This window comes from Megalobrama amblycephala, linkage group LG22 (assembly GCF_018812025.1).
Source record: "Megalobrama amblycephala isolate DHTTF-2021 linkage group LG22, ASM1881202v1, whole genome shotgun sequence".
NCBI classification, from domain to species: domain Eukaryota; kingdom Metazoa; phylum Chordata; class Actinopteri; order Cypriniformes; family Xenocyprididae; genus Megalobrama; species Megalobrama amblycephala.
The window spans coordinates 25,842,441-25,868,502 of record NC_063065.1 but is presented as its reverse complement, the minus strand read 5'-3'; the positions used below and the strand labels follow the sequence as shown (position 1 = coordinate 25,868,502).

Here is a 26,062-nt window from a genome sequence, read left to right as displayed (position 1 = left end):
AGCCAAAAAAATCGGGTCATGAGGCGATTTAGTGTCGTCACCTGTCCTAAATGACCAGCCATTGGATTAGAATGAGCCGCTTGAAAAAGCATTTCCCTGCGGCTCTTAGGAACTAACAACTGGGTTGTATCTTCTTTTGTCTGAGCGTCTTGGGTCACTCGATACAACCTATTTTTTATAATTGCAAAATATGGATAAGTAAGCGGTTGTCCAGGATGGAGAGGCTGACCGTCGATGGAACTGACCTGTTCAAACGCATGTTTCGGCGTCTCATCCTGAGACTGCTCCAGGGGAAAATCATCGCGCTCCGAGAGAATGAGTCTCTCGATTTTGCTCTGTTCCCCTGAGGTAGTACCCAGTGGTCCTGATTCAGTCTCTCCCGCCTGCACACTCGCGTTCCCCTCCAGTGCATTTTTCCCCAAGAGGCATCCGTATATAAAGTCCCCAATAATTCTGTAAACACTGGCCAATTGGTTCCCAAAATTAACGGATGCCGGAGGTGCGGGTTAACTACCACCTCAACACTATGCTTTTGGCCTCAGAATTGGATAATGACTGGCACGATAGGATACTCCACCACATCCCCGTGCACACACCGCACCTTAACCATGCGGCTTGTATCCAATGCCCCGGATTGTATCAGACTTTGATGGATCGAGGTTTGGTTACATCCTGAATCCACCAATGCCTGATACCCCCCTTGATACTCACAGGTATTTGGTACCACCCAGCTTGACCGAGGGCAGCCTGCGGGACATCCGGGACCTGGACCATTGTCCCCATCTCCATAACGGGGCACCTGTCCACGAAATGCTCCGGGTCCCTGCAACGCCAGCAGGCCGGCCCAGACCTCCCCACCACTCTAGTGGCAGAGAGTGGGTTAGACGGTATCTCAACCACTTCAGAGGCAGTTCAGAGTTGTGGCAGGAGGGACACAAAGTCTCTGTTCTCTCCATCAGGGAACGAGGGTTGCACTAGAAAATGAGACGGCCCCTTTCTGTCAGTCACTTTTGACATTGTGTTGAAACCGATACTAGGGGTCCCTATACTAAACGGCAACACTACTGAACCGTGTCAAGAGACTTGGAGGTACAGATGCAGACTAGCCTCCACGTGCCAAGCAGGTGCAGCTACACTAACTTGCAGCCTTCCAATGCCCACGGTATATGCCCAGTCCGCAGCTCTACAGGTGCCTGCTAATGAAGCACTGGTCACCAAAGCTGACATGGTCACGATAGTGGAGTGAGCTCTCACTCCCAAAGGGCACTGTATGCCATGAGACTTGATTGGTCTGTGGTGGTAGAGCTGAAGTTCCCCTGTATGGTTTTGAGTTCTATGTTACAAGGATAATGAATAATTATCCTAGATATGACAGCCATATTTGCTCCCCCTAGAGGTCATGGTAGGTCAGGGTCGCAGTTTAAAGTGTTCTCCCTGGGCCAGTATTCCCAATCCGCTGTGTCATGCAAGAGAAGTTGGCATAGCTAAACCTTAGGGCTCTGCTCTTGGGCTGCCCGCATGTGGCTACAGCCTGGCCCACAAGGAAGGGAGGAAAGCTGTAAAGGCATTCCCCATTTGTTCCCCATAGCATCAATCCAAGACACAGGGTTGAGTTCCACTTCAGAAGGGAACATCTCAAGTTATGTGTGTAACCATGTTTGCATAAGAAGGGAAACGATACACTACGGCTGAATCCCAATTGGCATCCTAAACCCTCACAGTCTTCCTCTGAGTCCCCACTTTCCTGACATAATGCCGCTTTGACTGCCAGCTAAAGCTCCCTGCGTAGATCACAAACTTGCGGGCTCAGCTGAAGTGTGAATCGAGGGCGCATAGTAGCCACAAAGGGGGTGCTTGTGAGCACCCTTCTGAAACCTAAAATGATGAATGGGACACCCTACGTCTCATTGACTTAACGGACACGTGTACGCGGCAACCATTGTACAGTGGGTACGAAAAGTATTCAGACCCACTTAAATTTTTCACTCTTTGTTATATTGCAGCCATTTGCTAAAATCATTTAAGTTCATTTTTTTTCCTCATTAATGTACACATAGCACCCCATATTGACAGAAAAACGCAGAATTGTTGACATTTTTGCAAATTTATTAAAAAAGAAAAATTGAAATATCACATGGTCCCAAGTATTCAGACCCTTTGCTGTGACACTCATATATTTAACTCCATGCTGTCCATTTCTTCTGATCATCCTTGAGATGGTTCTACACCTTCATTTGAGTGCAGCTGTGTTTGATTATACTGATTTGACTTGATTAGGAAAGCCACACACCTGTCTATATAAGACCTCACAGTGCATGTCAGAGCAAATGAGAATCATGAGGTCAAAGGAACTGCCTGAAGAGCTCAGAGACAGAATTGTGGCGAGGCACAGATCTGGCCAAGGTTACAACAAAATTTCTGCTGCACTTAAGGTTCCTAAGAGCACAGTGGCCTCCATAATCCTTAAATGGAAGACGTTTGGGATGACAAGAGCCCTTCCTAGAGCTGGCTGTCTGGCCAAACTGAGCTATCGGGGGAGAAGAGCCTTGGTGAGAGAGGTAAAGAAGAACCCAAAGATCACTGTGGCTGAGCTCCAGAGATGCAGTCGGGAGATGGGAGAAAGTTGTAGAAAGTCAACCATCACTGCAGCCCTCCACCAGTCGGGGCTTTATGGCAGAGTGGCCAGACGGAAGCCTCTCCTCAGTGCAAGACACATGAAAGCCCGCATGGAGTTTGCCAAGATGGTGAGAAATAAGATTCTCTGGTCTGATGAGACCAAGATAGAACTTTTTGGCCTTAATTCTAAGTGGTATGTGTGGAGAAAACCAGGCACTGCTCATCACCTGTCCAATACAGTCCCAACAGTGAAGCATGGTGGTGGCAGCATCATGCTGTGGGGTGTTTTTCAGCTGCAGGGACAGGACGACTGGTTGCAATCGAGGGAAAGATGAATGCGGCCAAGTACAGGGATATCCTGGATGAAAACCTTCTCCAGAGTCCTCAGGACCTCAGACTGGGCTGAAGGTTTACCTTCCAACAAGACAATGACCCTAAGCACACAGCTAAAATAACGAAGGAGTGGCTTCACAACAACTCTGTGACTGTTCTTGAATGGCCCTGCCAGAGCCCTGACTTAAACCCAATTGAGCATCTCTGGAGAGACCTAAAAATGGCTGTCCACCAACATTTACCATCCAACCTGACAGAACTGGAGAGGATCTGCTGTAACGATCAGCCAAATTGGTTGAGTCACATGATTTAAAATGGGGTCAGATTTTACTGTGTGAGTTTGTTAGTGGTTAAAAGAATTAGACATAAAACGGTGATAAAGTTAAATAAGAATTGTGTATTTACAATATTCACAGGAACTTTAAAACAACACAATAAAACCAGGAAAACTCAGTCTGTTAAAAGCATACAGTCCCAAATACCATACCCTAAAACAGTCCAAGAATCCTAGTGTGCTGATAAAAGTCCCAATGTGAGTGTCCACCAGTGTATATACAAATGTCCAAGTAGTGATAGTCCAAAAGTTGTGTCTGGAGAGGTAAGTCCGCAAATAACTCCACAATCCAGTTAAGATGACTGTTAGTGAGTCTCTGTTTGTTGCCATGCTGCTCTCTTTATACAGATATTTTTCCTGCTTCCTGTCATGTGACTGGTCACATGACAGGCCAACCATTCATCTCTTAAAGACATACACACTTAAAATGTTAAGAGGAATAAAATGGACTAAAACACATGTAAACCAATTAAAACTCCATTATACATAAAATCATTGTAATAAATAGAGCGGTAAAACATGCATTTTGTGTGACAGTGTCACACTGCAAGGAGGAATGGCAGAGGATCCCCAAATCCAGGTGTGAAAAACTTGTTGCATCTTTCCCAAAAAGACTCATGGCTGTATTAGATCAAAAGGGTGCTTCTACTAAATACTGAGCAAAGGGTCTGAATAATTAGGACCATGTGATATTTCAGTTTTTCATTTTTAATAAATCTGCAAAAATGTCAAAATTCTGTGTTTTTCTGTCAATATGGGGTGCTGTGTGTACATTAATGAGGAAAAAATGAACTTAAATGATTTTAGCAAATGGCTGCAATATAACAAAGAGTGAAAAATTTAAGGAGGTCTGAATACTTTCTGTACCCACTGTAAGTCCACAAGACTGAAAGTGCATAGAAGTGTGCCATTTGGGATTCAGCCTTTGTCTCGTTGCCATGCCTCGGCCCTGCTTGCACGTCTCCTTCAGACAAAGAAGTTGATGACGTACATTGCAGGCACCCTCTTATACTCATGGGAACTCCAGCAAAGACATCATGGATTGTCGTCGGCCAATAAAATGTACATTTTTACACACATGCTTCATACACCAGTCATGTTGATGATGTTCACTAATGTGTCAATCCATGATGTAGCATCTCTTTGCCCTTCTCAGGGAACCATGGTAACCTGGAGCAGTTTGCATATAGACTTCTCTATAGACTTTTACATTCTGTTTCTATTCTATTTGATGTAAAATGAGAATATAGTTGTTGTTTTTTTTATTGTTTTTTTTCCCCAGTGAGACAAATTAAAGTTACCCTTTACTGCTTCACTACTGCCAGACTTCACCGCTGGCAAAATAGGCTTTCAATAAATCTTGGCTGCCTATACAGTAGAAAAGCAAAAAAGAAAAAGTGAAATCGGACTAGAGAAAACAGAGAAAAAATACTGTTGTCTTCCTTTTTGCCAAACAGGTAGGAAAACTACAACACCCATAAGCACTAGTCATGTCTCCATCCAAGACCAGTCCGGCCAGTTTGCTATGGATACACTTACCAAATCCTAGTGATGGCGAGATGAAGCCTCATGAAGCATTGAAGCTTTTCAGCCAAGTGGTTCACAAAAGGGTTCATTTCTCGTGGCTTCATTTGCTCACAATACCACCTGGTGGTCAAAGAGTGTAAAACAAGCAGATACATTACAGATGACCTGATGTGATCTGATACACTGTATTTTGCGGCAGTTAAAGGTGCAGTATGTAATAATTTTGTCCGCTAGAGGTCGCTTGAGGCCTATTCAAAACAAAGGCGTAGCTTGATGCGTAGTTTGAGCGTGGAATCTTGGGACATGTGGTCTCCACCTCAACAGACAGTGCAATAGGACTTAGAAGAAAACATGTTAATGGATGCTTTTATTAACGTTACTGTAGTATGAAGCAGAGCAGGAGCGAGTGTTGTGGGAGCTGAACGAGGCCGCTGGAGCGAATGCGCAACACACGCCTTACGAGCAGCGGAACTTTTATTATGCCACAATCGCCGGTACTGCTTCCGCTTTACCATATGTATCATATGTATTGACAGCACAATTTTTATTGTGAGGTTATGATGTAAAATTATGATAACTACACTGTAGCTGCTACAGTAACTAACAAAATCTATCCAATACTGGATTTCGTAAGTGTCTGAAAAAGACAATTTTCACATGCCACCATTACATATTGCGTCATGCTATATTGCAATACAATACAGCAAATATAGTTTGACAGTAAATTATCAAATTAATTGATTACTGTTTAGTCAGATGATATGAAAACGATTACCACTTGTTCAACAAATATATACACTTGTGTACATTCAAACACAATAATTGGGCATACATAGCAAACGCGAGTTCAACGATTTGCGCGAGTAGATTACATACAAAGTCAATGCAAAGACGCAATCAGACTATGGATCAGACGCATCCTCGCGCGGGTCTAGAGACTCTCTCCATCTAGAAAATGCAACACCGATATTGATCCTCGCTCTTTCTCTCCTCTTGTCCCAAACTCTTGTTGGGTCGTTTGGTTGGCCCGTACGCTTACATTTACGGGAGCTGTCCTTGTCAACAGAACCAGCGGCAGATGGTAAACAGTAATTATGTTCCATAAATAAGTAACACAATCCACCATAAAACGTGCAAGACGTAAATAAGGAACTGCTTGAAGCAAGCTAGTGGTTTGCTGGACGCTAGACACTACTTCCGCATTTGTCCACGACACTGTTGTCATCGGTTTCTACGTCAGTAAAGGCGGTAACAAAGGGTAACTGACGTCATTGACAGGTCACTGTTTAGAATGGGAATTTTCTCATGATTTACAAGTAGTTGAAAACATTAGAGATATTGTTAGTAATCAGCTGGACAAAATATATAACACTAGCCTAGTGGTTTTTGGATATTTTACTGCGAATATCTTACAAATTGTACCTTTAAGGCTTAGAAATAACAGTGAAGAAAAAATCAATTTCCACATAGACTAATATATTTATTTGAATGTAGTTTGTATTTTCTGGTTGTATATAATGATTGTATAACATAACTGTGTAATAAACGTATTCGCTTCAAATGAATGAGGCTATCAAATGTGTGTAAATAAATTATTTGGCCATAATAGGCAGGAGGGGCAATATTATTATTCTAAAACCACACATTCTGAGGGGATCCCATGGGTTTATATATCTGTCAAAATGTCGTGCCAAGATTTGAACCGCATCCTGAACCAGTGAGGCACAAGCGAGGCTTCGAACGTCATCAATGACGTCATTGATCTAAAGAGATACAAGCCTTAATACGCACTTCACTGAAAGCTTTCTCGACACGCTTCGAAGCCTCGGCACAGACCGTAACATCACTACCAAATCCCGCTTTGCTTTAGTAGGAAATACTTTTAGCAAACTTTTAGTCATAATGGTGTCATCTTGACAAATTTCAAAGAATTCAAGAATTCAAAGAGTAAACATTTAGCGGGAGTGAGTTACTTTCGGTTTCTAGTAAAGGATCCAGTGCAATTTAGGCAATGGCAAATGGCTGCAAAGAATCGGAAATACAGACAGAGCACTACAACAGAAAATCTGAAAAACCTCTGTGTTTGTAGTCAACATTTCAACTGGATGACCGCAAAGTGTTTTAGGCCAAACAGAGGGAAAAAACTGAAAGAAACCCAACCCCCCGGAGCAAAACGCTGTTGTGTACAGGAAAGCTGTTACAGAAAGCTTTTGCCATAGTGTTCCATTTTTACCATAATGCTGTTTAAAGAGTAGACATAGTAAGATCAAATTTTCAGTGATAAATTTATCCTTACAATAACTGTTCTGTTAATAACCCTGACGAACCCACTGTCCATGGGCGGGGATACAAAAAGTAGTATCCAGTTTGGCAGAAGTACAAACTGTAGTTTTCACAAAAGCCCTGGAGCTGTGAAAAGTCTGTAGGATGACATGCTTTGCTTCATCCGGTGGACTTTTGCTGACAAAAAAAAGTGAATTTTTAAATTTTTAAATGTGTAAACATCATTCATTTACATATACTATCGACATTCTCAGAGTATTCGCGGGGCATTAAAAAGCATTAAAAGTCATTAAATGGATTTTGCGAAATTTAAGGCCTTAAATGGCATTAAAAAGCATAAAATTTTATTCCTACAGGCATTACATTTTTTTAGATAGTTTTAAAAAATAATAATACTACCACTTTATATTTGAATATAGCCTTCATAATTAATAACTTTAAGTTTCTGTTGTAAAATATGTACATTGGTGTGATACACACACGGTTTGGTAATTGCCTCCGGCCAGTGCAAAATTGTCGTAACGCCGTTTTGGACAGCGGTGGGCTGTGACCTGGAGACGGAAGGCTGCATCAGTGTTGCCAACTTAGTGACTTTTCAGACCCCTTTTGCGACTGTTTTCCAAGAAAGCGCATTGTTAACCTGATCTAGGTTCCGAGACCCACCGGTACTGCCGCACGAGCGTGAGATCTTGCTTTCCTGCCGCTGCCACAGGCGCAGCTCTCTTTGCGTCTGCTGTTCAGTGAGTGGCTGAGAACAAGTAAAATAGATACTATTGCTTCTAACCTGACTGAGTGATCATTTTACGTGTACATATAACGTTAGCCAAAATCACAGCAACTGTCTTTATCTTATGTGTATTGTGATTTTGTTAGACAACGTCTCGATTATAAATCAGGATTTAGCACTGGTTTAACATGTCAGGGCTTGATACTAACGCTTTTCAGTTAGTTCGGGATAAGTGGATTTTTTGAAGGGGCAAGTGAAAGAGAATTTTACTTGCCCGGCCGGACAAGAACTGATTAAAACGTCAATACAAAACGTGAGAAAAAAAACGTGATTTTATTACATTTAGTTTAAGTGGTGATCGCTGGTGGATGATAATAGGCTGTATAATGTACTGATGATAACAAGGTTGCGCTGTTGAGGCTCGCACACCATCTTGATGAGAAATGGAAACATGAGTGTAGCACACACAAAAAGAATCTCAGTTAAACATACTATGGTAAAAATTCAAAATGTGGAGTTTTTAGAATTTGATACAGTTAAGCAATAGGTATCACATGACCAAGAATGCCGTTTTCCTAAATAGGCTACCATCATGATTAAAAATGTGACACTGATTTCATACAACAGTTCAGTTAACAAATAGTTAATATTAAGTCACTTACATTTTAGAAGGAACATTGACTGTTTTTATTCTATTTTAGCAGCAAAAATTGTTTCAAACAAAAATCACAGCAGAACCATAGCGTAGCAAACACTCAGAATGTTTTCGTTACTGAATGATTCAGCAATTTGAAGCATTTTAATTCAAAGATTCAGTGATCCATTCATAAACAACTGCCTCATTCTTGAATGAATCAGCCATCGGAATGAATCATTTAAATGAATGACTCACTTATTAAGACGGTTTCTTGACGCCACCTACTGGTGATTTAGTTTAATTTTTTAAAAGTATCATTTTCCCCAACATTTCTTACAATCCCAAAACATTATTTAATGCAGTTGTATTTTTTTATTGTAATTGTGTAAACAATTTAATTTGATTTGTAACAGCCCTTAGTGTCTTATTCCAAGTAAATTTATTGATCAAATTTATTTTATGCAATATTCTGAAAGGATATTGGAAATTTTAAATTTAAATGTACACCCAAAAAAAAAAAAAAATCTTTTTTTTTTTTAGGACAAGCAACCCTTTTACTCGTATAAGTGAATGACAAGGCTGCGTTTCAGTCACCATTTCACATTGTCTGACAACAAAAACAGAAAAATATGTGGATGAAACCATTTTTATTGGGAATTTGGCAATATTAAAATATATTATGTGAGCAAAAAGGGTAGCAGCAGAGAAGCAAACAAATTGCTGCATGACGTCATCTATCGACATTTAGCGACATATATATATATATATAATTTTATATAATTTTATATTAATAAAAATATTAATATAAAATTAATTAATTTTTAATGCTAATTTTAATTAATTAATTTTTAATGCTATATATATATATATATATATATATATATATATATATATATATATATGGCATTAAAAATTAAAAAATTGGCATTAAAAAGGCATTAAAAAGCATTAAATTAGATTTGATGATACCTGCAGAAACAATGATTCTTAGAATACAAAGCGGGTTGAGAATCGTCAAAGTTACACTTTAAGGCTTCTGCTGCAAAAAAATCTGCACCTGTGAATATTTATATTTATGCCCATACAGTGCATTGGTAGTTCTGTGATATGCTGTTCACAGTACCGGTAATGATTCAGTACCAGAAGCCTGCATATACTGTTCATGCTCAAAAGAGATTTACACTGAACCCCTCTAATTCTCACTCTCTCTTTCTTCACTTTAAAAAATCAGTCCCTCTCTTTTTTTTCCCTTATTTTAATGATTGAAATGTTCTTGTCAGATGCTTTTCTTGGTCTTAAAGTTCTTGTTTTACGCAACCAGCTGCATGTATACCAAGTAAAATGAAAAGGAATGCTGCAGACTGCCCATTCATGTTTGTTTGTCACCCTGCAAAACATTCAAACTTCTGCTCTTGCATGGATGATATTGTTAACCCAATTAATAAATTCTTGATTCTTTTAAAATTCTTGAAAAACTCTCTTTCTGGATAATGAGCCCCATAGAGTTTTATTTTATAACTGCTGCTTGCTGATATTTACTGGAATTATACAAATAAAAATGCAAATTCTTTGGACTCAGTGTTGCTTAATATAAGTTGCTTGATAGTGTAAAATGAACATTCAAGGTAATTCTATAAGTTAGTAAACAAGACATTTAACACATTGCTTGTAGAACTGCATACATAACACAGTGTGTTGTAGAATACACCATTCTCAGCATCTATCTAAACAAAAAACATGTTTGATCTGGATTTGAGCCCAGGTCTTTCACGTTATAGACCCCTCATTACCACTGGACTATGAAGTCATTTATTGTGAAATTGGAAGTGGGTGGAACTAATGCAGATGTGACAATCCATTTGGCTAATTCTCACCTATTACTGTCCATGTCTTGATTTCTGCAAATCAGTTCAGGTGAACAGTCAACATGATTTAACCTTAATGAACCCAGCAGCCTGTCAGACCTCAAGACACTGAGCTGCTGAGGGAAGGTGTAAACAAAAGTTGTTTTTGACTATTGTAAGTTAGTTTTCTTGGAGCTGTGACACACCAAGATGACTAGGCCGTCATCCAACGTCAGGCTGTTGGTGAGCATCTGTCAGCTCTAGTCGGGCTCGGCCGTCGGTGAGATAGATCACTCCGATTGGCTGTTCAGTTTATCAAACGAGTCAGTGCACAAGAATAAAAGCGAAAGTGATGAAAGCGAGCAAAACAAAATCAAGACAGCACTGACTGAAGGCTGTTCTAATTTGCATCATCTTACCTGAGCATTCCAATACATGAATATTTTGATAACAGCATGAGCCGCCTAAAATGAAGAAAGTGTTCAACATGATTGATATTCAAAATGGTAAACAAGCACTACAGTTTGTATATCTGCATTCCTAGTTTCAGTTTCTCTTTTTGAATGACAAATATATAGACTTGATACATGCTGATATAGACAGTTAATTCCTTACAGTCAGGTGCAGAACACGTGCTACTTAGCCGTTGGCTGTAGTCTTTGCAATGTGTTTGATTTGGCCCAGACGCAGCCGATGTGGGCCGTCATCTTTCATCGCTGCTTGTTTTTTGACGTCAGCTTGTTTTGTCATGGCATTTAACTGATGAAAGTATTGTACATTTTAGTACATTTTAGTGTATTTTCTTATTATTCATATTAATAATAAAAACTGAAGGAAACAATAGAATCTTCACAAGACATATAACAGATGTTTCTCTTTCTATCCATGTCTGCAATGGTGGCACATTATTTTTAACTTCAGCCAAAATTTCAAATCCATTTTTAGCCTGTCTACACAGAGGTGAACAGAAATACTGTATCTACTCACACTCCAAAATAAAGAAATCTGCTAAATACTGAAGCACGCACTAATATAACCAAATTGTTAATTCAGATAAAGGTGCTCAGAAACACTATAGTGGACATTTCAGGCAGGTACATCTTTCGAGCATGACTGTTCATCGGTTAGACGACCAGTCCTATAGCTATTTTTAGTTTGTGAGTGTGTGAGAGAGAGGGAGGGAGAGAGATGCAGAGGTGCATGTCTTCATGTGTTTAGTAGAGCTGTCAGGATGTGAAATGGTCTTGTCTCTCCTCACATAAACTCTGTGGTCTGCCAGGAAAGAGTGAGACAGAGAGTTAGCGAGAGAGAGAGAGGGGGGGGGGGGGGGTGAGACAGGAAAAAGAGGACAGACACCTAAGCTGTCGGTGTGACTGACGCTGTCATTCTGTGTGTATATTGATATGTGATCACCAGCTGCATTACTGCTCTGAATCTGTCTGGCGATCTGTTCACACGGCAACTGGAACAGGGCAGCATGTAAAACTATGTGTATTTGCTGAAGAAGATAGCAGTGCATGAATGACTGCAAAAGAGTTGTCACACTTGTTGTTTATTGTCTGCTGTACATGAAAATCAACAGTGCAGGGTCATTGCATTGTTAAATTTAGTATCTAAATAAATGTAAGAAAAATGATCAATCACAAATAACTAGCAAATATTACAGTGATATCATAGTTGTTTGTTTTGAATGTGGAACATTCTAATAATGTACATATAACAATAAATAATAAGTACAAAATTCAGAAAAGTCACACTTACAGTAAGATTGAAATATACAAAACAAACTTTGAATTGCATGTGTACATTAAGCAGTTCAGGTTGAGTTATTTGTAAACATTTGATATTATTCATAACAAACATGCCAAAGTTAAATTAAGTTCTACACGTCAGATGGTGTTCAGCACTCCTCTCCTTCAGTCAGCAAACAAGGCTGAGATTCTTTTTTACACTCTCTGCACTCATTGATTATAGTTGTTTTTGTTGTTTTTATTTTAGAATTAAGCAATTTCAAGAGTTTGCAAGAAAGTTTCAAGAGGTGATACTATATTGTAACATTGCAGCATTAACCTATATTGTAAAAAAAAGTCACACCTAAAGGGCACAACATAATTTTATTGAGCTGCTATACAAAAAAATAAAACAATCTGCAATGGGTGCTGTGCAGTGAAATGTTGACACATCATGTTTTTTTCCTCTTTTGGTCACATGCAAATTCGCAGGTCAGGGTTCACCTCGCCTTGTATAGCCAAACCTTTGTCTAACAACATAAGGTCTGGACTCTAGCCACTGTAGTTGGCTAAGACCGCCCACTTAGTCAGGAAGAGGCCATCTGACTGACATGCAAAGTGACCAATCACAGTTTTGTTTTGTTTAGGGACGGGTAAATGTCTCTACAATAACAGACCAGCTATTACAGACTATCAGTACTTTCATGTTTACTTGCATATGCCACAGACATTCCCTTAATCAACTTCACACAAGGAGAGACCATAACAGTTTTTTTTTTGTTTCTATATGCTGTGTAAGGGCAGATGAATTTGACATCAGTAATGTCACAGTGAGTGACACTGTTTTCACTGTTGTGAAAAATTAATGCTGCCAAAGTCACTTTGAATGATTTTTGTGATCTTAATATAAGCATTTGTCCATCCAACTTTTCCAGCCCTGGAAACCACAATTTAAATTTTCCAATATATTCTATGGCTATCTTATTTTTGTCTTTATCTGCGTGTATTTTGTTCGTCATTTTGCATGTAGGCTGCTCCATTTAAAGTGACCATTCAAAAGGTGGAAATATCGATTGACACTTCCCCTTCAGCATAAAGGGGGCCAACCTTTTATTAAAGGTCAGCTCAACTCCACTATGCTACTGTAGTGAACCAGGTCAACTAACTGACAACACTGACAGTAAGCTTTAAATGTGTATTGTTAATGCATTCATATATGTATTGAGCATGAATTAATAAATAAGTGCTGTCTGACAGATGACTTCAATAACTTTATAAAACATCAGACCAAAGTGGGTGGAAAGTTTCTTTGACCCCATACAGATACAGCATGATGTATATTTTAAAAACTAAAGAAACAAAATGTTTTTTGTTTTTTGTAGCGGCATACAGTACTAACAAATGGCAGTGCTCAAAGCATAACCTTTAAAGTTGCAAAAGATATGTAAATATATGTAGTTGTCAGGTCAAAGATTGGAGTTAAGGAAGCAGGGCTGAAGTGATCTGTGCTAGAGCTCCACCTGGAGGCCAACACTGACACAGCACAAGACAAACTGTTTAGGAAATGGAAAAAAATAATTCATTTAAAATTCATGTTTTAGGTGGTTAACAGTGCAAAAAGTGTTGCATTTGTGACTGTAATTGTTTGGTGAATATATCTGTTTGTATCTCACACCCACCTTATTCATCCACACACACAATCACACTATGTAGTAATACGCTTCCCCCCCCCCCCACACACACACACACACACACACACACACATTTGTGACCCGTCACGGAAACCAGGGACACAAGTCGGCAGCACAGCTATTGAGCAAACTGAGAAAGAAGCGTGTTTTTTTTTTTTTTTCAAAATTGGTGATTTTCGTTTTTTTGCAGAATCTGTTAGTTGAGATCACGAAGAAGCATCTCAGTGTTTTACATAGCAGTATTGGTATATTTTAAAGTGTACATTTTAAGGTTGAAATCGGCTTGTTTTTCTGGGATTCTATCTCGCAGTATTCTGTCTGTCATTGTCTGTGTGTATTCATACTGGATAGGCCGGCTTTTGTTTCTGTTGTTATTGCCGCCGCCCTCCAAGGGAAGCGTGGCTACTTATTTATGCAGCGCTCTGGCCGGCTCTAGCTGATATCAAAATTTAATGAAGATGGACCGCAAAGAATAGCGCAGACGAGCTGATCCATGGCCGTTACACCGAAAATGTTTTAAAGTACAACATACAGCTGGATTCTTTAGCTGCGGAAAAAAGAGTGGCAGGACATGCAAATTATTGGACTTTTAGAGGCAAACAGACGCATAGTGCAAACTTAGGAGATGGTTACATCCACAAAGATGACCCCGACAAAGAGAAAGTGTGCCCGAACAACTTATTTCATTGGAGGCCACAAGATCTTTTCTGTTTCTTATGGGGTGACTTTCCATAAACATCAAAGTTTGTCATTTTGTGTTCATTCTAAGAACACGTAGGCTACACGTTATCTCATGTGTCTTTTGTTATTAGCTAGCTCAGGACTGTCGTTTTATTTGTAATCGTTAGCATCGTATCACTTGCCAAAAACCCCCATTACTATAATGGACTTTTTAGATGGTAATGTTAGCATCTGCTATTAATTTGAATAACGCTTCAACTGCTTGAATTGACTGGTGTGAATGACTTAGCTCATGTAAACCTTACTATTCTTGAATTGAATGTGACGCTAATAATTTTAGCCACTTACTACTTAATATTCTTAACAAGGATTTACTAATGTAATAGTAAATGTATCAGAGTAAATTCCTACGTAAGTAAAAGTATAAAGTATCCGTAGCCATAAAATGTGCATTATAAGTCAAAAGTAAATGTATTTATTGAAGAGTTTAATGTACAGGATTTTTTTAATTCTTTGACTCAAACCAGGTCTAACCACTAACTGAGGTCTAAACCAGGACTATAGTGACCAAAATGATCACGGTTGTCACAGAATCCTGTTCAAAAAGTCCTAATGTCAAAAAAGATACATTACTGACATTTACAATGCACATTATCCTTTATTATTAATAGTATGCGGTCCGATTTTTCCCGTTGTGTCTGTTGTTGCTTTGCAACCATGCAGCTTTACAGGGGGTATGGCTTATCTAAATGAGATGTAAATGAGCCCTTTTGTCACTCCCAGCAGGTGAGAACAGGCGAACAAGTGCAAAATCGTTAGAGGTCATTTCCTGGGCTTAAAGAGTGCCTACCTTCAAATGGCCACAACTTCTCCAAATATTATCAGATTTCCATGTGTTACACATCGTTGGAAAGCTTGGAGACTATACTTTCAGAATCTGTGAATAACTCAAAATGCCCCAGAACCGACTTGTGTCCCTACTTTCCGTGACTGGTGACATTTGTTTCACAGTATTAGTGAGGAGTTTGGAGTTCGGGTTCCTTGCCACTGTCGCCATTTGGCTTGCTTAGTTGGGGACACTTAATATTCTGCAGTATTATTAACTTTAATGCACTTAAACTATTGAAACTGAGCTGTTGATGACATCACTGTTTTCTCCAGAGCTGCTTTATAGATGAAATGAACTCATTCCATAATTGATAAACTATACAGTTATTGAACCAAACAATCAACACTGAACTGATTTTTAGCTAAGTAATGATTGTTTACTACTATCTTTTTAGAGCTGCTTTACAGCAGAATTGTATTGTTTGGATCATTTAACCATTGTGTATCACTGTAAAGATGCTTTGAAACAATCTGTATTGTATAAAGCACTATAAAAATAAAGGTGACAACTTGATATTCCATAGATTTCCATTGATTTTATATCAGGATCTCCTAACCCAAACCCTACCCATCACAGAAACGTGCAAAACACTAGATTTAAGTGAAAACATGATTTGACCGATTTATACACCTTTTTAACTAGTGTGGACCAGTAAAAAATCCTCATTATTTGGTTGTCATAGTTCACATTTGTCCCTCACAATTATAGACCAACCTGTATGCACCGACACACACACACACAATAAAAATTTCTATCCCCTAAAGCCACAGAAAACTCTGCATATTTACATTGTCATAATAAATAAATAAATAACATTTGGTGTTTATTAGCTGTTTTAACTGTTTTTTCCATGGGGGCCAAAAAATAAAATGTCCTCACAAGGTCAAAAAATTCTTGTATTACTAACCTTGTGGGGACATTTGATCCTCACAACATAGGGTTTACCAGGTACACACACATACACACACATGTCTTTTCATATCCAGTCAATCAGAGCAATGCTTGTGAACCCAGTATAAATTACATAAAATGGATTTCATGAAAAGAAAAAAAAAGTCAACCATATTATATTAATAGTAGATTATTGTAATTGTGTTTATTGTTATAAATCATAGCGTGGTGTATAATGTTAATTTGTCTTTTACCTATTTTTCAGCTTCCTGGAAAGAATTGAGTCTGTACGACAGAGCGACTACACACCGACAGACCAGGTGAGGGCACTGTCACACTGGATTTTTTATTATTAGTGTTTAGTGTCAGTGAACTGAGAGTTTGTGCATCTCTTACAGGATTTGCTGAGGTGCCGTGTTTTGACTTCTGGGATTTTTGAAACTCGATTTCAAGTAGACAAAGTCAACTTTCAGTAAGTCAATATTTTGATATATTTACATAAATTTACAATAAAGCATCTGAATGTACAGTGGGCTTCAAAAGAAAATATTTGTTTATTCACAAGGAATTCATTCTGGAAATAAAGTTTTAGGACTTTAAAAAATACAAAATCAAAGTAAGGACATAAAATGAATATATGTAAAATTCTGCAATTTCTTGATCAAATCTAGGCAAATTTGTGACAATGACCATGTAAACTCCTTACAGTACAAACATGCATATTTTTGGAATATTCTCAAATCATGCTGGAAAACATGGATCAACATGGGTTTTGTTCATGTCAGCTCAAGTTCTGCAGTCATTAAAGCAAAGGGGGCACATATCAATTACTAAGATTTTTCAAATCCGTATTACTTTTCAGTCCAACATTTAATGATAATTTTTATGATGATATAATTTGTATTATAAAATGGTTAGTTCCTGTCCTTGATTCTGATTGTTCAATAGCTTTAGTTTTATTCATGATAAAACACGGCTTTGACTGCTTCACCCAATGGTTCTGTGTATCACTACCCAACACCATTAGCAACCACTCTTAGCAATGTAAACTGTATGTTCTCAATTGATATTGTTTATTGCAGCTAACTATATTATGTAGAAGAGTATTGTGAGAAAAAGATTGAGTGAGCGAGCTTATTACCTGCATTCAGATTTAGCAAAAATTTAAATGTCCGATGAATTATCTTGTCCTTTAACAGTTAAAGGGTTTTCCCGTGACTGACAGCACCAGTCAGAGTCAGCTGCGTCTTGTTCCGTGTTCTTTTCAATATAAAAGTCTTCGCTACTGACTGATACACTCATAAAGACAGTTTTTGCTGCCATCTAATGGCGTAATAATGTAATAATGTAGCTTGGATGGAGTTGGGTGGATTCTTAGATTTGTTCATTTAATTAGAATCAATAAATTGATATCAAATTAAATAATTTTCACTGAAAAACTACAAAAGCATTAAATAATGTTATAAGATTCTTTAAATATTTTTGAATATACATATAAGAAATGTTTGGGGGGGAAAGTAAATTTAAGCATGAAATTAAACCGCCAGTAGGTGGCGGCAAATGACCATCTAGTCAGTGAGTCATTGAGTCATTCTTTGAAACAAATGAGGCAGTTGTTCATGAGCTGCGATCCACTCCAATTTTAGAAACGCACTTGCAAACTTCCCTAAGCACTTCCCCTCGGGGGAATCCCTGCCACCATTGGAATGATGAGGGAAGTTTATATGCAAGTTTATAATACTTGTATCTACTTTATGTTCACAGTCAAAGTTTATACTATTGATATTTTGTTTCATTTGTGTAATTTTATTTTTCTCCTTCAGCTCATATACCTATAGGATTTTATACACTGCCAAAAAAAAGTCGCTGTTTAGATTTAAATAGGCAAATGCTTAAGAGTTTATGACTGGATCATTATTGCAGTGATTATTATGTTTCTAACGTGTTATATGTTTGGCAAAAGTTCTTCTAACCCTACAGAAGACCTAAAACGCTTGGGAGACATTCTTGTCAGTGCAACAATGGCTGTGACTGTGTAAACTTGCTGTGAACTCACTTAGGGCAGTTAAAACGTTAAAAATGTTAAAACGGCTGTCTCTGTCAACATTTGTGGGCGGGGCCTGTGGCTAAAGTGACGTCACATTGCCAGGGATCTGGAAACTGCTTGTTCTGAGACACTGATTATGATTTATGGGGATTTAAAAAAGGAGTGGTTGGATTTTTATCATTATACACACACTGCCAACACACATTTATAGCCAAACACCATGCAAAAGTGAATTTTGCATGGTCTTATGTGCTCGACTCATGTATTGTCAATACAAGATCTTGACTAAAAATTGATCCACTTCTTGATGAAAATAAATGTTGTGATGTTATTTCCATCAAGAGGTGTCTCAATTTTTGGTCAAGATCTTGTATTGACAATGCAAGAGTCGAGCACTCTGTAATGTGTCCTCCAGCACTTCCCAGTGACTTTCAATGAATTTAAGGTCTGGACTCAGAGGTGCCAATTCATGTATGAAAATGATTGTTCATGCTCCCTCCCAACCATTCTTTCACAGTTTGAGCCTGATGAATCTTGACATTGTCATCTTGGAATATGGCCATGATGTGTCTTTCTATATGGTTGTTTATGAAATGAATAGCTACACACTCCATCAATTAGGGTTAAAAGAACTGTTGCCAAACATATAACATGCTAGAAATATAATAATCACTGCAATAATGATTCAGTCACAGACTCTTAAATATTTGCTTATTTAAATCCAAAAAGTGACTTTCTTTATTTTCTCCAACAACTCCAACAAGCATGTAGAATGATGCATAAAACAAATGCATAAGTACAAAAGAGAGTTAAATAATAAATCAGCTCCACTGTGAATTCCATGTGATCAAGGGCTTAATGTGTTTCATTTAAAAACATTATAATAGTAAAGCATCCAATCTTTTGACTGGTACTGTAATTTAAACCATAATAGGCCTATACTAAATTTTCTTCACATGATGTGCAATTATACATGCATGCGTGAGATCACAAAAATCAGGTTTTCTGTCAAGAGTGGACATTATATTAACGTTAACAGCTGATATGATCCTGTTATCAGAGTGTTTTTTCACATAACCTACCTGACTGAAAGGGCTCATTATGTGGGTCATTATGCAGGTCATTATGTGGGACTTTGTCTTCTCAGGTGTGAATCACAGCATTATTCATGAAGATTCGCACCTCCATGCATACTGTGTGTCTTGACTAAAAGTGACTTAAAATATTTAAATCAATATATTGTTTTATATGAACGAGTAGACGGGATAATTTTTACATCATTTTGGAGCAAAAATTCTAGTCTACAACCTCCAAGTATTGTGAACACATATTTTGTATTTATTTTGTGGCCTCATTTCAGTGACTCAAGTTTTTTGTTTTTTCAATAACCACACATATACGTTATTCCTTACAAACATGTACATACATGTTGCTCACATACTATGGTAGCCTAGTTCGTGCTGAATACAGGTGTAATGACACCTTCTCCATTAATATGTTTATGAACAACTGAAAAAAGCACAAATGTCAGGGCATGTCAAAACTTCTCCAGGGCCCCAAATCAGCCTCAGACTCCAGAGGGTTAAACCTTATGCACGAGTTCTGCCAGTAGTGGGCACTTGTGCAACGTAAGCAATGACGCACATCCGAGTCAATGAGATGGAGGGAAGTTAGCGAGTGAGGGCATAATAATTTGGAGTGGAACAATGGCCAAGAATGGGCCATTGAATCTTTTACTCTACTGATTCGTTCAAAATGCTGAATCATTGGTGATGAAACGTCTCGGTTTCAAAGGTAACCCTAGTTCCCTGAATGAGGGAACGGAGACATACGTCGGACAGACCGACGAATAGGAATCTCGCTAGAGAGGCCAATCTACTTAGAGTGTAACTACAACGAGCCAATGAACATTGGCATGCAATAATATGCATCAGCTGCTCGCCTCGCAGCGCGGGTATATAATGAGCAGCAGGTGCGTTGCATCTTCAAGTTTTCGCTGAGGAGCCTAACCAAGCAGGCGGCAGCATCAGCAGGACAACGACTGTGGTGACAGGACGTACGTCTCTGTTCCCTCCTTCAGGGAACGAGGGTTACCTTTGTAACCGAGATGTTCCCATTCAGTCGGTCACGTTCGACGTACGTCGGACAGACCGACGAATAGGAATCCCTACCAAAGTGCCACAGGAGCTGCCCTCTTCCAGTGCTCTGTTGTAAGCCACCTGAACCTCCTTGCCTGAGGACAGTGGGACAGGGCTAACACACAGAGAGGGTCGATCACTGCTGTTCCCAAACCCATTCAGTGAGACTATTGGATAACGCTGGGAAAGCGTAACCTTTCGTTAGAAAAGGAACGCTGCGGAAGCCACAACCTTCCCCGAAGGAGTTATGTGGAGAAGTACATATGGACTAACCTTGTAGGTTGTACAACATATGAAAGAACTGGGGTGACTCCAACTCGATGAGAGATGGGTTCTCCCAGAGGGAAAAACACGGGCTTCATTTAGGAGCAACCGTGGAACAAACCACATGGGATCCCCGTAGGGTCACACATATGGAACCCAGCCTAAATCCGGTTCTCAAGGATGCAACGGAGTATAGGCCTGGCGCCAGACGCTTCGCCACATTGGCTGCCGAAGGGTAACCGGAGGACTCAACAGGGTCTGCCCGTAGGGACTCTCTGGAGAAAAAGAGCACATGTAGCGCAGCAAGCCGACACTAAGCCGGGGCCTCTCCGTGCCTCTGACCTGAGGCGAGAACACGGGAGGAGACCGGCTCAACACGAAGGCCATAGTATCTAGCGAACGTGTTAGGTGTCACCCAGCCCGCAGCTCTACAAATGTCTGTTAGCGAGGCGCCACAAGCCAGTGCCCAGGAGGATGCTACACCTCTCGTGGAGTGAGCATGCAACCTGAGCGGGCAGGGCACGCCCTGAGCTTGGTAAGCCAGGGCGATGGCATCCACTATCCAGTGGGCCATCCTCTGCTTGGAGACAACCTTTCCCTTCTGCTGGCCTCCGTAACAGACAAAGAGCTGGTCTGAGGTCCTGAAGCTTTGAGATCTGTCAATGTACAGTCGCAAAGCGCGAACTGGACAGAGCAAAGCCAGGGCTGGGTCTGCCTCCTCCGAGGGCAGCACTTGCAGACTCACTACCTGGTCCATAAAGGGAGTGGTAGGAACTTTGGGCACATAGCCAGGCCGGGGTCTCAGTACCATGTGGCTGTCACCCGGCCCGAACTCTAGGCACGATTCGTTGACCGAAAATGACTGCAGGTCCCCTACCCTCTTAATGGAGGCCAATGCAACCAGCAGCAAAGTCTTCAGAGACAGAATCTTTAAGTCTGCTGATTGCAAGGGCTCAAAGGGAGCAATCTGAAGTGCTCGAAGCACCAGAGCAAGGTCCCAAGAGGGTATGGAGGGAGGTCGAGGAGGATTTAACCGTCTCGCCCCCCTGAGGAACCTGACGACTAGGTCGTGCTGACCAACAGTTTTGCCATCTATGTGGTCGTGGTAAGCGGAGATAGCAGCAGTGTGGACTTTGAGGGTGGAGGGGGACAGCCTACGCTCCAACCCTTGCTGCAAAAAGGACAGCACGACTCTGATCGAGCATCTTTGGGGGTCTTCTCGGCGAGAAGAACACCACTTGACGAACAGGTTCCACTTCGAGGCGTAAGCACGTCTTGTAGACGGTGCACGTGCCAAAGTGATGGTGTTAAGTACTTCGGGGGGTAAGTCACCTAGAACCTCCGCGTTCCGTCCAGGGACCAGACATGGAGTTTCCAGAGGTCTGGACGCGGGTGCCAAAGAGTGCCCCGTCTCTGAGAAAGAAGGTCCTTCCTCAGAGGAATGGGCCAGGGCGGAGCTGTCGCGAGGAGTGAGAGTTCTGGGAACCAGGTCCGGTTGGGCCAATAGGGCGCAACTAGCAGGACCTGCTACTCGTCCTCCCTGACTTTGCACAGTGTCTGTGCAAGTAGGCTCACTGGGGGAAACGCATATTTGCGCAGGCCCCGGGGCCAGCTGTGTGCCAGTGCGTCTGTCCCGAGTGTTCCCTCGGTCAGAGAGTAAAACAACTGGCAGTGAGAGGTTTCTGGTGAGGCAAAAAGGTCTACCTGAGCCTCTCCGAACTCTCCAGATCAGCTGGAACACCTGGGGGTGGAGTCGCCACTCTCCCGCCAGGCGCAGCTCGTGAGAGTTCGTCGGCCGCACGGTTGAGCACACCGGGAACATGAATGGTGCGAAGCGACCTCAGATGCTTCCGACTCCACAGGAGGAGATGGCGGGCGAGTTGCGACATGTGACGGGAGCGTAGACCACCTTGACGGTTGATGTACGCAATGGTTGCAGTGCTGTCCGTGCGGACCAGTACATTCTTGTCCCCTAGCGGCCCTTTGAGGTGGCTCAGAGCAAGGCGTACTGCAAGCAACTTGAGGCAGTTGATGTGCCACTGCAGATGGGGTCCCGTCCAAACCCCTGAAACTGCAAGCCCGTTGTACGTGGCACCCTAGCCGAGGCATCTGTGAATACCACAGCATGCCGGGACACCTGTTCTAGGGGCACTCCTGCCCGAAGAATCAAGGGGCCCGACCACGTGCTGAAGGCTTGGCGACACTCCTGAGTGATAACCAGCCGGAACGTGCTGCGTTGCCACGCCCATCTCGGGACTCGGCCGTGAAGCCAGTGATGAAGCGGTCTCATATGAAGCAGACCGAGCGGTATTACAGCCGCTGTGGCCGCCATATGCCCCAGGAGCCTCTGAAAATATTTCAGTGGGACCGCTGTCCTGCCGTTTAACGTATTCAGGCAGTTCAACACCGACTGAGCACGTTCCTCTGTGAGGCGTGCTATCTGTTCGACCGAATCCAACTCCATACTGAGAAAAGAGATCCTCTGCACCGGGGCGAGTTTGCTCTTTTCCCAGTTGACCTGAAGCCCCAACTGACTGAGGTGTCTGAGCACCAAATCCCTGTGTTCGCACAACTGATCCCGAGCTAGAATGAGCCAGTCGTCGAGATAGTTGAGAATGCGAACACCCTGTTCTCTCATGGGAACAAGGGCTCCCTCCACGACTTTCGTGAAGACGCGGGGAGACAGGGCCAGCCCGAAGGGTAGGACTCTGTACTGATATGCTCGTCCTTCGCGAACGCGAACCGCAGGAATGGCCTGTGTCGCAGAAGAATCGAGACATGAAAGTATGCGTCCTTCAGCTGCAAACCAATCCCAGGGACGGATGCATTCGAAAATGCGTCTCTGCGTGAGCATCTTGAACAGTAGCTTGTGAAGGCTCCGATTCAAAACTCGCAGATCCAGGATAGGTCGTAACCCACTGCTCTTCTTGGGTACAATGAAGTAGGGACTGTAAAACCCTGACTTCATATCGGCTGGAGGGACCGGCTCTATCGCGTCCTTCACCAGTAGGACTGCGATCTCCGCACGAAAGACAGGGGCATCGACATCTTTCACTGTAGTGAAGAGGACGTCCCTGAACTTGGGGGGACGCCGGGTGAACTGAATCGCATAGCCGAGCCTGATAGTCCGAATGAGCCAGCGAGATGGACTGGGGAGCGCTAACCAGGCTCGCAGAGACCGTACAAGCGGGACCAAAGGGACCACCGGTGTGGGGCAGCGAGATGGAACACAGGGATGCGGGTCGGGGGGCTCTCTTTGCGAGGCGGCGAAAGAAGAGGGGGATGAGAGTGGTGAGGTGCTTGCCCTCCCACTGCTCTCCGAGCCTTCTTCGGACCCGGAGATGAAGGAAACTGCTCTTTCATTGAAAATCCACAAACAGACATGAACAAAGGATTCTCTACTGGCTCCTCCTCTCGGGGGGGGGGGGGGGGCGGTGCAGTCACCACCTCCCAAAGAGCAGTCCTCTCCATCTCCGGGTCGCCCGTCCTAGGGCCTCTTGCTCTTGGCTTTGCCGCCCTTCTTGGCTGGGCCCTGGACGGGCTGGGCACCCCAACCACGACCGGCTCCACGGCGCCGCTTGGGTGGAGGCTGCTGCTGAGGCACGGGAGCGGGGGCGGCCGCAGGGGGTCGCCCTCGGCGACGAGCAGCCTGAGGTGCTGCGGGCGGTGGAGGTGCAGCAGCTGACCGCCTCGGCAGGATGTGAGATATGGCCTCAGACTGCTTCTGGACGGCCGAGAACTGCTGGGCAAAGTTCGCGACCGCGTCGCCGAAGAGGCCGGTCTGGGACATGGGGGAATTAAGGAAACTGACTTTGTCGGTATCCCTCATGTCCGCGAGACACAGCCAGAGACGGCGTTCCTGGACCACTAATGTGGACATCCAGGGTTCTAAATTAACTTTTGATCACCAGCCAGTGTGGCTGGTAGAAAGTCAGAATTCTGCAATCAGAATTTCCACTAGCCAAATTTTTTTTTCCGGTGAAAATAAAGAGAAATTATGAGTGCCTCTGAATGCATTTGATCATTTTATTAACATTGTTGGCATGAAAAACACATATGAAGTACAATGCATACAACAAAATATGCACAGAAAGTGCAAACATTTCATCTATCTATCATTTGAATCACATCATGGTCCTTTACTGCCTCAACTTTAAAATTATTAGTTCCCACCACGATTTGTTTTTTCTTTCACGTACATGCTAAGGTGACCAGATTTCTGAAATGGACATTTCCTATTTGAGTGGTCAAAATATCACCGAAATCTCATTTGTTATTAACTATTAATATAAAAAAAGGGGGACAATACATTTTTGAATGTTTTTGTTTTTTAATTGTTCACTGTAAACCCTAATAAGTTGAGACTACTTTAATTTTATTATTAGGACTTTTGGTCTGGTTTTAATACAATTCACCAAAAAACAATAACACTGTTAACCAAGCCTAACTAAAAAAGTATTACACTATTTTGAAAAATCACATTACAAAATTAAAACAACATAAATATAAGATAACATAAATAAAATGGCATTTAACAAATATTTTTAACATTTATTATTGAATTTAATATTTTCATTTTCATGAGCTGTTTATAGGCTACTGTACAGAAATTTAAACGTTTAACTATTTTTAACTATTATTCTGCATTTTAGACTCATTTTAAGCCCTAAGTAAGTTGCAAGTGTATTATTATTTTATTAGAATTATTTTATTTATTCATATCTGAGTGTACCTTCACCTCGTGATACAGTTAAGACGTGTGTGGAAATTGCTGCTTTGTGACTGAGGACGTTTAAATAGTCCAAAACAATCCCGCACCTTGTTTAAGACCTGTTATAAAACCGTATCACTTTAATTTAACATGAATAGTATGTTACTACCTTAAAAGTTGAAACCAATAGTGATGTTTCTTTTGATAATTGATGATAATGGCGCTCTGCTCTGGTCCAGGTTACGTTCTTTGTGAAGTAGCGGCACGCGCGCGACCAAGTGCAGCAGTGACAGTGTAGCTGCACAGCCCCCTCTGTTGGTGAATATAATCACTACACGATTGCTCCGATAACCAACAGGCTGCTGTGTGTTGGTCAGGCTTTTTTGCAATGTATTTGCAGGTTATTTTGAACAAGCTATAAAACGGGGGCATCACCGGCCAAACTGGCTAGTAAGTTTTTATTAATACCCGCCAAAATGAACTTTAACCCGCATCTGGCGGGTTGGCGGGTGTTAATTTAGAACCCTGTGGACATCGCACGACCCACTGACCGCGCCGTGACCTTCGTACCACGAAGCGCGAGGTCCGTCGCTGCATGAAGTTCCTGAAGAGCTCGTGGATCATGACCACCCTCGTGCAGGTCCTTCAGTGCCTTGGCCACCCCGAGATGCCACCCCGAGATACCAATCGTCCAACCTCGAGGGTTCGGGACACGGTGG

General features: G+C 41.5%; 1 protein-coding gene across 3 annotated transcripts in view; it reads left to right on the top strand.

Annotated features, from left to right (window-relative positions):
* The window catches only part of gnal (guanine nucleotide binding protein (G protein), alpha activating activity polypeptide, olfactory type), a 215,825-nt gene that overhangs the window by 138,363 nt on the left and 51,400 nt on the right, over positions 1 to 26,062 (top strand). For all 3 annotated transcript variants that reach the window (XM_048175136.1, XM_048175137.1, XM_048175135.1), the window contains 2 exons: positions 16,449 to 16,503; positions 16,582 to 16,655. In XM_048175136.1, coding sequence (XP_048031093.1) covers positions 16,449 to 16,503; positions 16,582 to 16,655 — 129 coding nt within the window. The remainder of the gene's footprint in view (positions 1 to 16,448; positions 16,504 to 16,581; positions 16,656 to 26,062) is intronic.